A 15220-nucleotide genomic window follows, 5' to 3' on the forward strand; every position below is an offset into this window, starting at 1 on the left:
TTTGCTAATGACGTTTCGTTAGGGGATAGGAAATTGACGAAAGCCTGGCCGTTACTTTCCTGAATAAAGAGGTCGATCGAATCAAATAACAAGGGGAAGAATAATTCCCTTATCTTCTCTTCTCGTGCTTCTCTTCCCTTGTTTATTAATTCGATAAATTTAATGTCATTCGAGGAAACTATTAACGATGGGTTTACCGCACTAACGAAGAATAACGTGAAATAAAAATAATGTCCTTCCAACAAAATGTTAGAATACTACTGAAGGCGATATTCTCAACAGGTCAATCTTATCGCGAAAGTATATTCGATACTGAAAAGTCCAGTAACGATTCCCATGTCCATGGACTTCCGTTGACTTCCGATCTTTCGTCCGAGTATCAACGATTCTCCTAAAATTCCACTCTCCTATGCCACTCGTTTATCCGATTCACCGATCGATTTCCCATTCAATTCTCCATAATTTCACGCTCCATCGTACAATTTTCTAACCAACTCTCCCTCCCAATCAACCCTTCAGCTAGTTCCTCGCAAAGAAAAACAAACTGGCCAGTACTTTCGAATGGCACTGATCGATAACTGATGATCGATAACATAAATCTTTAGAGATATTTCAAACGCCAAGTCTTCTAAGACAGTTACTGGGAAAAAGTATCGCATAATTCAACGTCTGAGTCGCCGGTTCTAAATGGATTAAAGTAACTTTACACGGAAATCAAGATAATATGAAAATTACTTAAGTTAAAAATGGCACTCTTAGATCGATTGACACACTGTGACTGTAACTGTCCCTCTTTCTGTACTTCATTCTCTATTTGTTCCACGGGCCAAAAAATGCGCGTATTCTTTAAAATATATATTCTTTTAAATTTTCACATTCTTTCTTCACAAAGTATTAACGTATTTCGATAGTTTCTTCTTAATTGGCGACCGATGCCATTTAAAAATATCATATCTCTTTATTTCCTTTTTGTAATTTCTACTTATGGATAAAAGAAGCACGCAGAACGCGTTGCTGTAATTGTTATTACACAAGAAATTATTACATTGTCGATTTAACCATAATTACTATCACGAAATATCTCAGTGATTACATAGAAAAAATGAAAAACAGCCGCAGTCAACTTGTGATTAGATCTTTTGTATAGTTTGCTTCTGCCAAGTTAACTGGGTTGATTAAGGCGAGGAGTTAAAATATCCGAAAACTGACCCACATCGTTGACCCACATTGCCTAAATTTCTCTGCGAACTCGAAATTGTGACGACGTGACGGCCCGTTAATTAGTAACTGTCCAACGGGCGTTTCAGAATCGATGAAAACAATTACGGTGGAAACGAGAGAAGGGGGATGCTTAAGTAGCTCGCGGCCATTTATCAGCTGCGGCCCCCGCACGCTTTTATGCAATCACGCGTGGCGGCGCAACTTGGAAGGTGGTGGTTCGACACGAACGCCGGCAGCGCGATGCATTAAATCAATCTCGCTCCCCCGTTTGTTCGAGGATCCATCGTGCAAAAGCGGAGAGATCGTTTTTCATTAGCGTTCGAACGGGCGTGTTCGATTCATACACGGGAGAAAAGGAGGTAGAGCCACGATAAAAAGCGTTGATTATCGCAGAGAGAACCTTTTCGGCTCGTACTACTTACCAGCATCCAGTGGAACGGGTGTGTCGTTGAGCGCGATCCAATGATAAGTGAGCTTCTTCGTTTACGCTTGCACGTTGCTGCGTGAATTTATGGCGATAAATTGTCCGCCGATTTACAGACCACGTGATATCAACTTCCAGGTGAATGACATCGGGTTAGTTTGCTCTCGAGATTCTGATAATAGCCTGTGCATTCGTAAGAAGCGTGCTGTTCGAAAAGGAATTTCTTCCTGAACGTTAGCTAATGTTAGTGTCAAGAAGACTCTTTAAGCTATTGTCTTATGACATTTAGTGGTTTCTATCATGCGAACCGAGAAGGTTTTTAACATTTTCTTTTACGATGTTTTAGCGTGTCGTATGAGTTATCGTCATATATGTAACACAGCATCAGATGTAACGTATTCAAACATTATACTTATAGAATTTATATTTATTAATATTTAATTTAAAGAATTGGAACTAAAGTTGGCATTTAAACTAAACTTCGTCAGAAATGTTGCCAAGTCGTGACTCGTGTTTAATTATAAACAAAGCAAGCGGTTAATTTATAAATTTTTAAAAGTTCATTGATCGCTATTAATCGCTATTCATCGTTATTAATTGTGTAAAAAGTTTCAACAGTATTATGGTGCTGATTTTTTTCACAAGAATATCGTTTGTTATATAGACGTAGGTTAAATAGAATAGAATCATGGCCGAATTCTTTATTTCCCACGACGCAAGTGCATCAAAAACTAGATATCATAAATCTCCAGCCCCACAGTTGCGCAACCGGTCTTATCCTGTTCGGATATCACCGCCACGTGAGAAATATTGCAGCCTTCAAACCTGATATCACCCTGCAACCGGCAGGTAAATCCTGGGTGTCTCATACAGTAGGATTCACAAAAATCGCACAAAGTAAAATTGAGTTCACTCGTACTGTTGTATACAATTATAGAATTGTACGTTTCAATTACTTATATATCTCTTTTTAATATACCGTTAATACAATTTAAATACTCCATAGAGAGACATAATTCTGACGAACGATTCCATGTTAAGGTCTATAAAGTAACATTTAATGTTATGATCGAATATATGAACCAATAGAAACAAGATATATGAAATTTCTATAACGAGATTTTTCTTTGCACGAAAAACAGCAATCGCGTTCTTTCCATTCTAATGAAGACGATAATACGCTAATAAGAAACAGTATAACGATAATTACACAACGTAATTTTTGAATCATGTAAATAAATGAGTAGGTAACTGAAAAGTGATTAATAACGACGTTAAAAATTTCAACTTGTCACTTATTTGAAACACCCTATAGAATTACTTGGGCGGCTACCACTAATACGCGAAGCCACCAACCAAGATCATAAATAAAGAAGTTATCTTAACCGATACAACGTGTATATCGAGCGGAACGCATTGTCCAAAGGGGTCCCGGAGGAAGATTAGGGCGATCCTCGAGGAGAATCTAATCTGTCTACACGGACCGCCTTTTAGCGAGGCCAAGCTATTCTCCTTCACCTCGATAGTAATTTCTCGCGTCGGGAAAATGAATCTTATTCACGTGGGAACGCGAAGTAACGTCCCGTGTTCTTCGTCCTCCGGCGGGTGGTGGTCCGTTTTGAAAACGGCACGGAACGAACCTCCTCAGACGGGGGCCATGTAATCGAATATCAATTTTTCTCCGACGATAAAGCGGCGTTTTGATTGACGAGATAAATCGCCACCGTATCCCCTCGGTCGGAGGCTGAAAAATGATTCTGTCCGTGAAACGTTTACGACCAACGGTGATCCGTGTGCCGCATCCTGAATGCATCATACTTCTCTTCCAGTTCACGCTGACGCGGATCACGGAATTCCTTCGAAGGTCCTTTATCAACGAGAAGTTGATTTGAGATGGTGTTTTGCTGGTTCTTTTTTCTGTTAACTCACGACAAAATTTGAATTTGATTGAATTTGAATTTATTAAAGACGAGAAGAAGATAGCAAAATTTTCTGCTAGTTCTTTATAAGTGAAGTTTCTTGCGTTAGGTGTAAGAAAACGGAAAGGGAAATAAAGAATTTTATCACAGTTTCGTTGCGGATTTAATCTCTAGATTGGAAATAAGACTCGAAAATCTTGTTATGGCGGCTTCATACAAGTATGGTAGAGAATTTGGACTTAAAAAAAAATGTTATGTCAATTCTTCATTCGTAGATTTAGTTTTGTAAAAAGGAATTTAGAATTTTATCTCTAGATTAGTTTTTTACTAATCTCCTATGGATGGATTTAATCTCTTAAGTTTATCATAAGCGAGAAGAAGAATGGAAAATTTATTTGTCTCGATTCCACAGAATTACGTATAAAGGAAACTAGGATATAAAAACTATTTACAAAAACGAAATCAGATTTGTATGCAGATTTATCGTCGATGCAAGTTTTCCCGGTTCAAGATATATGTATATTTTGTCCCAGCACGATGTTTCTGACACAGGAGGAGACAAACAAGGCGCGGAAAGTGTCGGTGAAGAAGAAATTTGCATGTATCGAAGATGAGGCACTCCGAGCATCATCAACGGGAAACACACATGCCACGTTGGTGTTCCTCGACGAGTGCACTGACACCTGAAAGAGGCGCGTCATCGTCTGGAGAACGAAATTTTTTAATCGATGACGTTCATCTCGAATCTCTTTACGTTGCGATGCAAATATTCCAAGCACGCTTCAGTCCCAAGCGAGGCACAACAATATTTCACGAACAAAAGCCTTTTCTAATTCTTCAACGAAATCTAAATATCTCACCATGCCATTTCTTTCGTAATCCTTCGACGATATGTAGTTCCTTCTGTGTATACATCATGGTGGGGAAAGTGTTGTAACAATTGTACGAACAACTACGTTCTACTGTATGATTTACATTATATAATTTAATACTTCAATACGATGTATATAACATACCATTGCGTAGCAACATATAGAATTTACATAGGTATATAAACTTTCTAACTAATTTCAATGGCATCCCCCAAAGCAATATCTTATCTGTTAAATATCTATTAAATGGAATTATGATAAACACGATATCTAAAAATTTCTGGTAAACATTTAATTTCTTCTGAGTTTTTACAAGCTTCAAACACCAATTGCAAGAAAACAGAAATAAATACTAAAAATAGAGATTCTCGTTTTATAATAAATAATAAAATTAACGGCTTATGCATTTATTCACACCAAAACGGAAAATTTCGGTAAAGATTGAAAATTCGTAGGCTTTCTTTTTGTGGTGCAATTATTTCACCCTTCGCGGCCTTTCATTCGCCACCACTGCCTCCATGAATATTTTACGTTAGCCTTTTTCTTGCCATTTCTAATGATTTGGTATACACGCGCGATTGCAAAAACATCATTTTACCATTTGAGTAGCGAGAACGGTAAATCGTGCAAAATTGCCGCCGCAAAATCACAATGATCGCACACCAGCCGTTTACATCGAATCTTAAACCAACAAAATAACCCACTTGGCCACACCATCGTTAAAACACCGACAAGAAGTAAGAGAGTTTCCTTAACCGGGCAGATCCGTTAAGGTGAAGTCGATAACAGGAGCGACGGGTCATTAATCGAGTCGCGATCGATTCAATTACCAAGGGCGTTTTTGATCGTGTGCCACGTGAAGGAAGTTTCGAAAGTGAGTATCGAAGCGCGCCGCGGCGATTCAGGTCGTGTCGAGGCGGGAGACTAAGTTAATTACCAGAATTAATGTGGACCGTCGGCGTTAATCCAGGCACGGCACGCGAGCCAATCAAGAGAGGGGCCAGATAAGAATTAAACGGTATCGAACGCAGACGCCTCGTTAGTCCGGCCGTGTCGAGCATAAATTTTCAATGGATAAACTGGTTCGTTTCGCGCCGATCTACGTACGATCGAATCCGTATCGTCAGCCTGTCCCTCGAACCACGCGTATTTCAATTGAAATCTCGGTTATTCATCGATATTATTGTGCGCTGGACGAGCGTGCGCGTGACACGCATACGTTGCGCTTTTCCATCGTCCTCCTACCATTTCACCAAAACACGTGTGTGCACGATTTTATCTGTTCCTATGACTCCTAGTTGCCCGTGTAATATCGATATTCGACGTTTCTCTGAATATCTTGTTATATCTTCTGTTTACGTGTGGCATTTATTGGTTGAATATTTAGCGTTCGTATATCTTGTTATTTTCAGTAAGTTTTATCGATATCTTTCTTTGTGTTGAAAGAGAAATTGTATATTTGAATATTTCAGGAAAGAATTTTCATTTTTATTGGAAAGGCTTTCAAATATTTGTCTTGGCGAACAATGATATGATATAGCGGAGTATCGCAGAATTATTTTACATTCGTTAAAATCCGTAAACGGTAAAACAATCCAGTTCGAGATATGAAAAAATAGTTCGTACTTCGAAGCAGCATGATTTATAAATTGTCAGTTATTAAAATTACAGCATCGTGTATAATGTACAGATTAATCTAATTTGACCTAAGTATCCGAGGTAAATAATAAAACAATCTTTATGTTTCATCAGATTAAATTAAGTTTTGTATGAATTTGTTACGAAGTCGATGGCAAGCATGTTTGGCGCGATTAAACGATAGTCGATAGTTAGGCGAACGTATTACCAGCAAGATAATAACGGTGATCGGTTAATCGATCGTTGGTCTCGAACACTATAATTTTCTGTTTTTTTTTTTTTTTCTTCTTCAATGGCAAGTCTACGCGTTCACCGTCGAACGCCCTAGGTGGTCGATTGGCTAATCATAATGATCGTAGGATGAATAATGACTTCCCAGTTTCAATCGGAAACCTCTACCAAGTATTACGACTTGATCAATTTCCACAGAGAATTATAGCCTCCGAATATTTTGAAACTTTCCCGTTCAATCTCTTTAATGATCGCTTGTATGATCGCGAGTAAACGCTCAACTTCCTTTACCTAATCTTAATGATTTCTTTGTAGCCCAATAGTTGTCGAACTTTGAACGTTTGAATTTTTTCATCAGTTATTCAAATATAATTTTACTATATCTCTTTTAGCTGTGCACAATTAGCTGTGCAGACATGAACATAATGGACATAATAATAGATTATCTATTATACATTCATTTACTATTATTATTTTCTTCAGACTCTAAATCTCAGAATTTTTCTAATTATTACTTTTCAAAAGGAAGTAACATTTAACAGGAGCTTGTGATTTATTTGCATCATTTGGCTATGATTTCAATTTTGTTCTTTAAAGAATTTTCTATTTTATATGTTTAATAACTAAACAAAATTCCTACATTTTTAAAAACTACAATGGCAGTACAATTATTCATAGTATAGCAACTGTGAAATAATAACAGTAAAACATTGTTTCACCGTTCTCGAAAGAAATACTTTCCTATTTTCTAGAAAATTAAAAATAAACCGTCCTCCTTTTTCATTGGAAACAAAATAAAAACGAAATTCTGGAAATGTTATTCCACGAGTGATTTATTAGTTCAAATAACTATGAGCAGAATTTCTTTCGAAAACCTTAACGAACTCAAGGTTGAAGGCCATTCGAAATCTAACCGCGCCGACTAATAACAAGCCGGTAAACACAACGTCATGATCGTAAAATCAATGAGGCAAGGGTATCTTTGCCTCACAGTGTACTAATCTCGAAGCGTACGAGTTCATTTTCTAGAGGCCTGAGGCGCCTATCGTTAACCTTTAATTACAGGGCGGTCTAGGCGTCTGAATTTATCGCTAATAACGCGCGCCAAGCATTACGCTCGGTTCCACGTGACATTTCTGTTACAAACGCTCGTCTTCATCGTTCTTATCAAACGTCAAATCTAACAGCTTTTGGAACAATTTTTTAATAATTATGTTTTTATAACGATATCAAGACAGTTTAAAACTGTAAACAAAGTCGGCAGTTTGAACAAACGTTCAGGATCTTCCCAAACATTTTCAAAAGAAACACCCCGACGTTTTCTCATCTCCGACAGATATAAATAAATGTAGCGACTCAATATACAATAATTACCGTTCGTCAATCGAATAATCACCATTGTCTATCGAAGAATCATCATTTTGTCAACCGAAGAATTTTATATCCGTCAGTCTGTCAGTCAATCGTCAATATCGAAATCGAGTAAGATTTGAATAAATCATTACATAGTGTTAATTTACTTTCGAACAACTTTAATCCTCTGCCGTGCCACTATTCCCGCACATAGCAGGTTAGCCGAAAGTGGAGTTTATTGCCAGTTGCATTAAACGTCAGCTAACGCTACCTTCTCGTCGGCAACTAAATAGAACGTAACAGTAACACTATGAGAGTGTCACGTAAACTTGAGGGTTGGGTGATAAAATAAAAATAGTTGAGTCGTAACACAACTATTAATTTTGTTTTAATTAAACTCTATTACAAATTCAGCGATCAAACTGGAATACACACTGAATTAACATAAATCGGAATTCACTCCAACCACGTTATGTAAAATTTAGTTATACCGATACGTTAAGTACGTGACTGTTATAAGGGTAGAGACAGGTAAAGATATGTTGACTGTTCTAAGGATACAGAATAAGTGAGTTTTACCGACGATACTGTGTCTGAGGAAAGCTAGGGGTGGGTGTGTCTAAGGACACGGGACTATCGGATTTGTTGATGAAAATTTTGATTAAGGAAGCGAGGGCAATAGACACCGTCTCCGATTGGATAATAAGACGGTTGCTGGGCCAGGAAGGGTTTTGGCCGCCCTCGTGAGAAAGTTGCTAAAGGAACATACCAGACGTTAACCCACGTTAACAATAAACGTAAAAGGAAACCTAAGACAAGAGATACTCGCTTGGTCTGAAGGACCTTAACTATGAAAATTCCAAGACCCCCGGTGGGTACTTAGGACTATTGAGGGTACGCGCCAAGGATGTGCAGACATCTGGGCGCCATCCTGCTCGCGGTGTGTGACCTGTTCTCTGACGTGAATCGACGTTACAAGAGCGAGCATCTGCATCAGCATAAACTTATACATTATACCTATACTTATACTTTATTTATTTCAATATATTTTTCTATTACAAATTCATCCACTCGTTCTTCTATCAGTCAACCTCGACACAACCGATCAACTTTAAATAATGTAAATTTACGTAAATAACTTTTAATAGTCACAAACGAAATATAATGTATAATTTTATCTAAACAGCCAAATCGTATAAACCAAGACATTGGTTAACCAATCCCACATGTAATCGATTAATCTTCACATGTACGATTAATCGATTCAAACGAGTGAGATAGATTTTTATTAGTTACAGTTTACATGTTCTTCTTTGCTTTTTTGAAATTTTCACGACACTACGATATTATGCTGTTCTGAATCAACACTACTTTCTTTCCAATCACAATGCATTCTTGAAGCCTTCGCACGTCTAAACACATTCTTGTCACGTAAAACCAAATTTCCATATGGCATTGCACACTTTCAAATTTCTACGTGCAATACGGACTGCTCTTCATTATAAACACAGTAGAACTCCGTTTACATGAACCTGTCGGAGACACGTTGCTTCATGTAACCAGGTCGTTCGTATAATAGAGGTCCGCCTATTTCTCCTCACCATCTATAATTTTTCGTTCAGTTAACAGTTCATGTTCATGTAAGAGGATCCTATGAAATATTTGCTCCTAAATATACATAATAATGTTGCACACCTGTATTTCGTATCGACTGCGAAACAGGAGGGTTTGCTACATAATGCGTGTCAGTGCCCTACAGTTTTACATCTTATCGTTAGACGTTTGGCGGTAATTCGGATAATAGGAGCTTAGCTAAACTTCAATTAATCAGGCACTACTAAAATTTTGTTCGTAGAAACGGAATTCGTTTGCGTAACATACTCCACCATACTTTGGCATAAAAATTATTACTTATTCTAACGCTGTCACGCTCGTACATACAAATAGAAATGCACAATCATATACATGTAATATAAAAAAGGGGTGGGGGCATACGCTTGGTCCATCATATATTTAAGTTCGAGTTTCTCGGGATAGTATAATGCAGTGCAGCAGACAGATCGTCGTATAAGACCGGCGAAATGCATACAACGTAGCGACCAGCGTATAGTTCCAGAAACGTAGATTCGCCTTCGGTCCGTTTTTTTCACATACACAAGGAAGGTGAATTCTACCAAATGTCCAAACTGGACAAATTGTGAATGTAAAGAATTAAATAAAAGAAAAAAAACAAGGAAGGTGCGTACGCGATTGTCACGTAAAATTACACAAAAGAACAACAAAAAAGAATAAAAAAAAAAAAGAAACTTTATTTTTCTTCTAACACTTGGTTTTACAATCTACTTCCGAACTCTAAGCGTGACCTTTTAAGACTGAAGCTCTTATGATTTTTTGACTTTCGATCGGATCCGATCACTTTCTTTTGTCATCCCTCAACATCCCCACTGTCCATGCATTTGCTAGGCGTCCGCGGCCGTTGCCACGTGCTCTTTCTTCTAGAACCTTCGGTGGAAGGACCGTTGGGATGTTGATGGTTCATTAGGCACTTCAGCGATATACATTGTTGCCGAGTGCCGCCACATCTTTATCTCCGATTTTAAAGTGAGCCGGTCGTGACACGATCATAGGCGCGAACGGTGGCGTGACCCGAGCGTAGTGGGGGTCGTCTCCGAGAGAAGACAAAAGAGATGGAAGGGCGGGCAGTACCATTTTGAGGAGTCGGAGAGTGCAAATCAAGAAGCGAGAGTGTTGCCAGTGTGTCGTGAGAGTGTGGTCCGCGTGAGAGAGAGAGAGAGAGAAAGAGTGAGTTGGACCCGTTGTGACGAGAGTTACAAATTGACTATTGCGTTGTCTAGACCATAATACGTTATTGCGATTAATCAACATCTGTACAATCCATTCATCGTAAATAAATCATCATTATAATATTATATTTACGATACTACATACATCATATAATTTTTCAACTACTAATGTCACAAAACAAAGCACCATCGATCTAAAGAAATACTAAATAAGCAAACAAAACACAATCATAAACTCGCGTTTGTTTTGGTGAAAATATACCTGGCAACGGTGACACGAGTGTCGCGAAATATAGATCATTCAGCTTCCTGGAAAAATCAGCGTAACGAAATTCAGAACGAGACCCTACGTGCGACGAAAAAGCGAACTCAAACTCGTTATAAAAGTTCCACCTTGCACGATAATCCCAGAAAGTGAGTGTCCGTTTTTAGGTGGTGGTACGATAACAATTAAATTGCGCTACCCTCGTTCGTCAGGGGAGACGGAACGTCTCTTTATTTCGACGAGGCGACATAGCAAACCAAGCACTACTTTTTTCTTCTATTATCGCGCGATCGACGCGACGGTTTTTTCACCGATCAAAACAAGCGACGGTATTTCAAAGAATGTGAATAATTTCAGATTAAATACATTTCTCAGTGATTAATATCGGTTAAATATTATATTAAATCCTCTGAGTATCGTGGAAGTCAATTACCTTCTTTGAAAATACAGATATCGAAATTAACCCTTCTCTAACCAATGCTGCCAAATTCAAGACAATATTCTATCGAAACTAATAATACTGAACTGAGTTTTGCAAATATGACAATTTAACGATATCAAGTCGTCGATTTGTTTCTTCGCGAATGAACAACAAGAATTTATTTTAAGAAATTAAAACTTTAACCGGAATTTTAAATGCTGTTTCAGATATGCCTGTTAGGCCTTGTGGTCAGCGACAACAGCACGATCGGCGACTCCATCATCGAGGACGTATCAGAGGTTTCGGAAGCTAACAGCAACCTCGACACAGACTCAGGAGACCAGGTAAGTCAATTACAAACACTATTCCCCAAAACCAATCTCCAAACCCTGCAACATTATCTCTTCGTCATCTAACTTCGTCCCCTTACGAGAAAGTTTGAATCTTAATAAATTCAAGTACCTAATCTCCTTCGGAACCTTAAACGTCCCCTAAACATTGATACACGCGTATTTCCCAGTGCACATATACACATGTATATTTCAATCCTTTTCTATTCTTGTACTTGTGGATTGGCGAAAGAATACGAGAGGAGAGGGCGTCGCCGGGGCTGCTGGAAAAATAAACGCCTTTATTCATGCCAGCCAGCCGGAAATAGGTCGCTGAGACCGTTACACCTATGCTGAATACCATCGTCAACCTTTCACCTGTCTCTTTGCTAACATTTTATATTTCCTGTATTTTTTCCTTCTCTCTTTTTCCTTCTGGCTTTCCCCCGACGCGAAACACTGTGCACATCGGTGTAAAGTCTTTTACGCCTGGCCTCCGTCTCCTCGTTGGCCTTTCGCGCTCTGTTTGGCCGGCAGTTCGTCAACCAAGGCTTCCGGCGTCTTGCATGGCCTCGACTAATCTCAAGATGACGTTAGAGGACACACTCTTCTTGTGTCTACCCTTTTTCCGGGACGCAGACGCGAAACGACACGGAAACCAGCCCCGTGATTCGCGCGCGAATTCCTCTTCGCATGGACGTTCACCCTTACCTCACCGGCTCTCTCATTCCCCTTTTCTCTGCTGTCTACTTTACATAATTTTGCCTTAAATCTCGCATATACACAGTGTTTCCTTGCAAGTCATGCAGACTGAAGAAGCGGATAAATTTACATGAAAAAATAAGTCGAAAGTGTAGAGTAACATTTTCTTATATAGATAGCGTTATTTTGAATAAACTGACGTTAAAAATTTGTGGTGTACATGTTCGCGTTCATTCACATGTGATCTCACTTACATCTACATCTAACAGACATTATTTCGATGTTCATTTTGCTGAAGAGACTTTCTTTTTATTAAGAATTATTGGAAATGGCTTCTGCCTTCTTACTCTATTATACTCCAGTGAATGTTTCCTAGAGTACATATTTTCATTTTGCAAGTGTTCAACTAGAGACAAATTTTCTCCTTTAGCTATTTTATACTCGTATTTTTCTCACGATACGCCAGAGACTTGGCATGGTTGTATAAGTAAAGATCCATCATAGTAGAAATATCGTATAGCGATGATAGTGTGTATAAAAAATACAAATTCATAAACCTAATCTACGATCAAATATGTGTACGCGTAATCTTTGAATCTATCTTTTTAAATCGATTTATTAAGAAATGAAACTTCCTACCAAACGTATCGCTCTACATTTCTACATACACTATTTACTGATTTATATTTAATAGATTGGACCCTCTTCCGATCATTCGACTATCTATTACATTTTTCGAATATTTCCTTACTTTTCTGTTTTTTTCTTCTTAACCGATCCACCTTCCATTTTTCCAACAAATCGAATTAATCGCGACCTTTGTAGTTCCTTTTTCTCCTTCCCCCAACGAATGTGTATTTGTGTACAGAATTTGTACAATTACTGCTTTTTCAAAGAGAGTCGCGGAAGACGCCGATCGCGACACGACGTTTCGCGGCAACCGCCGTCAGTCTTTTTGCCAACGGTTCACCTCCTCTTGGAATTTCCACTTTCCTTGAGAGCTTCGAGAATACAACCAGGATAGAGAAGCAACGGTAGCCTAGTTTTCGGTTCGTGGCAAAGCGAGACACGAACTGGCACGATGCGCCGCAGTCGATACACGTGTAACGCTTCTTCATATTTCCCTCTTGGACGCGGAAACGCGGTTTGAATATCGGTCGAGTCGAACTTCCGTCCAGATCGATGGTTTTCCATTGCCTCTCCGAATTCTACCGAATTCAGGCTCCAGCTTCCAGATTCAAAACAGTGGTATCTTATTTTATCGTTCCGCTTTTTTTATTAAATTGTTCCATAAATTTTATCCTCTTGTCTCACTCACTTTGAGCTACATTGTTTCTTAAATTTAGTTTCTTCGTGTTTAATCTTCGATTACTCTTTCCTTTTGACAAGAAGGTTGACAAGATGATCAATCAAAAGTCCAAATTAAGATCACTCGGGACATTTTATGCTTTATTCGTTTCATAAAAAGATAGTATAACAGTATCTATTAAATGAAAAGTTAATTCGGACGATTATTGACAAGATTCAAACGTAAGTTCATTTTTCATACGAAAGATACATTCGAGATTCTTGATCAAATTCAAAGTGATGGAAATTCTATATTTTATGAGCAGAAAATCTAGCATCCAACTGTAGAAAGTTAATAAAGAACAAAGAAGTATACATTAATGATCGAACTCGTAATTTTACATCAAAATTGTTATAATAAAACTTGTATAATAATTTAATATTATCTTTTTCTGTTTCCTGGTATATTTTTCTAAAGAACATTTTAACCGTGATCAACTTCCTCTTTGCGGTCTTGCTTTTCCACTTTATAAAAAACTTGATATCTTTCAAACTCTAAATCTGATCCTTAAACAAACGAGAAGAAAGGCGAACTTATTTTTTTAAGATCTTGCCGTTTCATCTTTCATAATCTGCAAACCATACGAAAGGTTTCGAGGACTTGTGAACTCTATAATCCCGGAAAAAATGATCACGCCACATTTACCACGCGTTGCCACGAGCGTGGACGCATCAGCAAACATGAAAGTTAAACGTGCCTACGTTCGATCTCGCGTCGAATATACTTAAATTAAGAGAAAGAGAGAGACAGCAGAGAATCCATTCGCTTCCCTTGCAGCTTCCTATCTTCTCGTCGTTGTCGAGAAATTCTAGAATTTCGAAAACGTTTTCACACGTAATTTCACATCTTCACCGGCGACGAAAAAATACAGGGAAAATTCGTAACGTTCAACTTCGCGATGCTTTCATCGCGTTAACTTTGCCGCGTTGTTTCCGCCGTGGCGTCGGCGACGCAGATTTTTCTCCGGAAGCCACGTCGGTTACGACTCTTGCTGCGGCAAAATGGGAGGAGCGTGAAAACAGCGCGACTTGCAAATGTAATCAATTTCTCGAAAGTTAAGTTAATCACGCATAATGTAACGGATCTTAATTTATTTATTCAGTTAGTTAGGGAACAATCATTCGTGTAAGCTAAATATAGTATAGATAAGCCTATACGATCATCTGCTAATATATGTTCATTTGTTGTTATTATCTTTTGATAAACTATTGACCAATTTTGAAAAGGAAATATCATTTGATAGAAAGTTTATTCGAAACGACCACAGGATCGCTATTATCGATAATCCTATTACACAAACAAATGAAACAGAAGCGAAGAAATTCTCTAGGCTTAGTAATGTAAATTGACGCGTTATTCGTACGATACCATTGTAAAGGTTGACTGAACAGATAAATTATTATTATATTACACAATTACACAAAATTATATTATACAGAAGATCTAGTGACAGTATGATATCTAAATCATCTAGTATATTCCTATAGTAATGTGTAAATAGAATAAAAACATTGTTATCTCGCTAAACAAAGCCTACCCTCAGAGATATACATTTCCAACAACTGCATATCATTTAAAGGATTAATTTTACAACTATTCCAACCTGTTCGTGACGAAGATAATCGAGTCGTAAGATTAGAAATTTCCTTAAACGCGGCTAATTCTTGGGTCGACTAACTGTATCATACACGGG

General features: G+C 38.1%; 1 protein-coding gene across 2 annotated transcripts in view; it reads left to right on the forward strand.

Annotated features, from left to right (window-relative positions):
• The window catches only part of nolo (ADAMTS-like no long nerve cord), a 242053-nt gene that overhangs the window by 121249 nt on the left and 105584 nt on the right, over positions 1-15220 (forward strand). For both annotated transcript variants that reach the window (XM_069118962.1, XM_069118963.1), the window contains exon 3: positions 11376-11492. In XM_069118962.1, the coding sequence (XP_068975063.1) occupies positions 11376-11492 (117 nt within the window). The remainder of the gene's footprint in view (positions 1-11375; positions 11493-15220) is intronic.

The sequence above is a fragment of the Bombus flavifrons genome, chromosome 8, assembly GCF_040668555.2.
Source record: "Bombus flavifrons isolate JBK064 chromosome 8, iyBomFlav1_principal, whole genome shotgun sequence".
NCBI lineage: Eukaryota > Metazoa > Arthropoda > Insecta > Hymenoptera > Apidae > Bombus > Bombus flavifrons.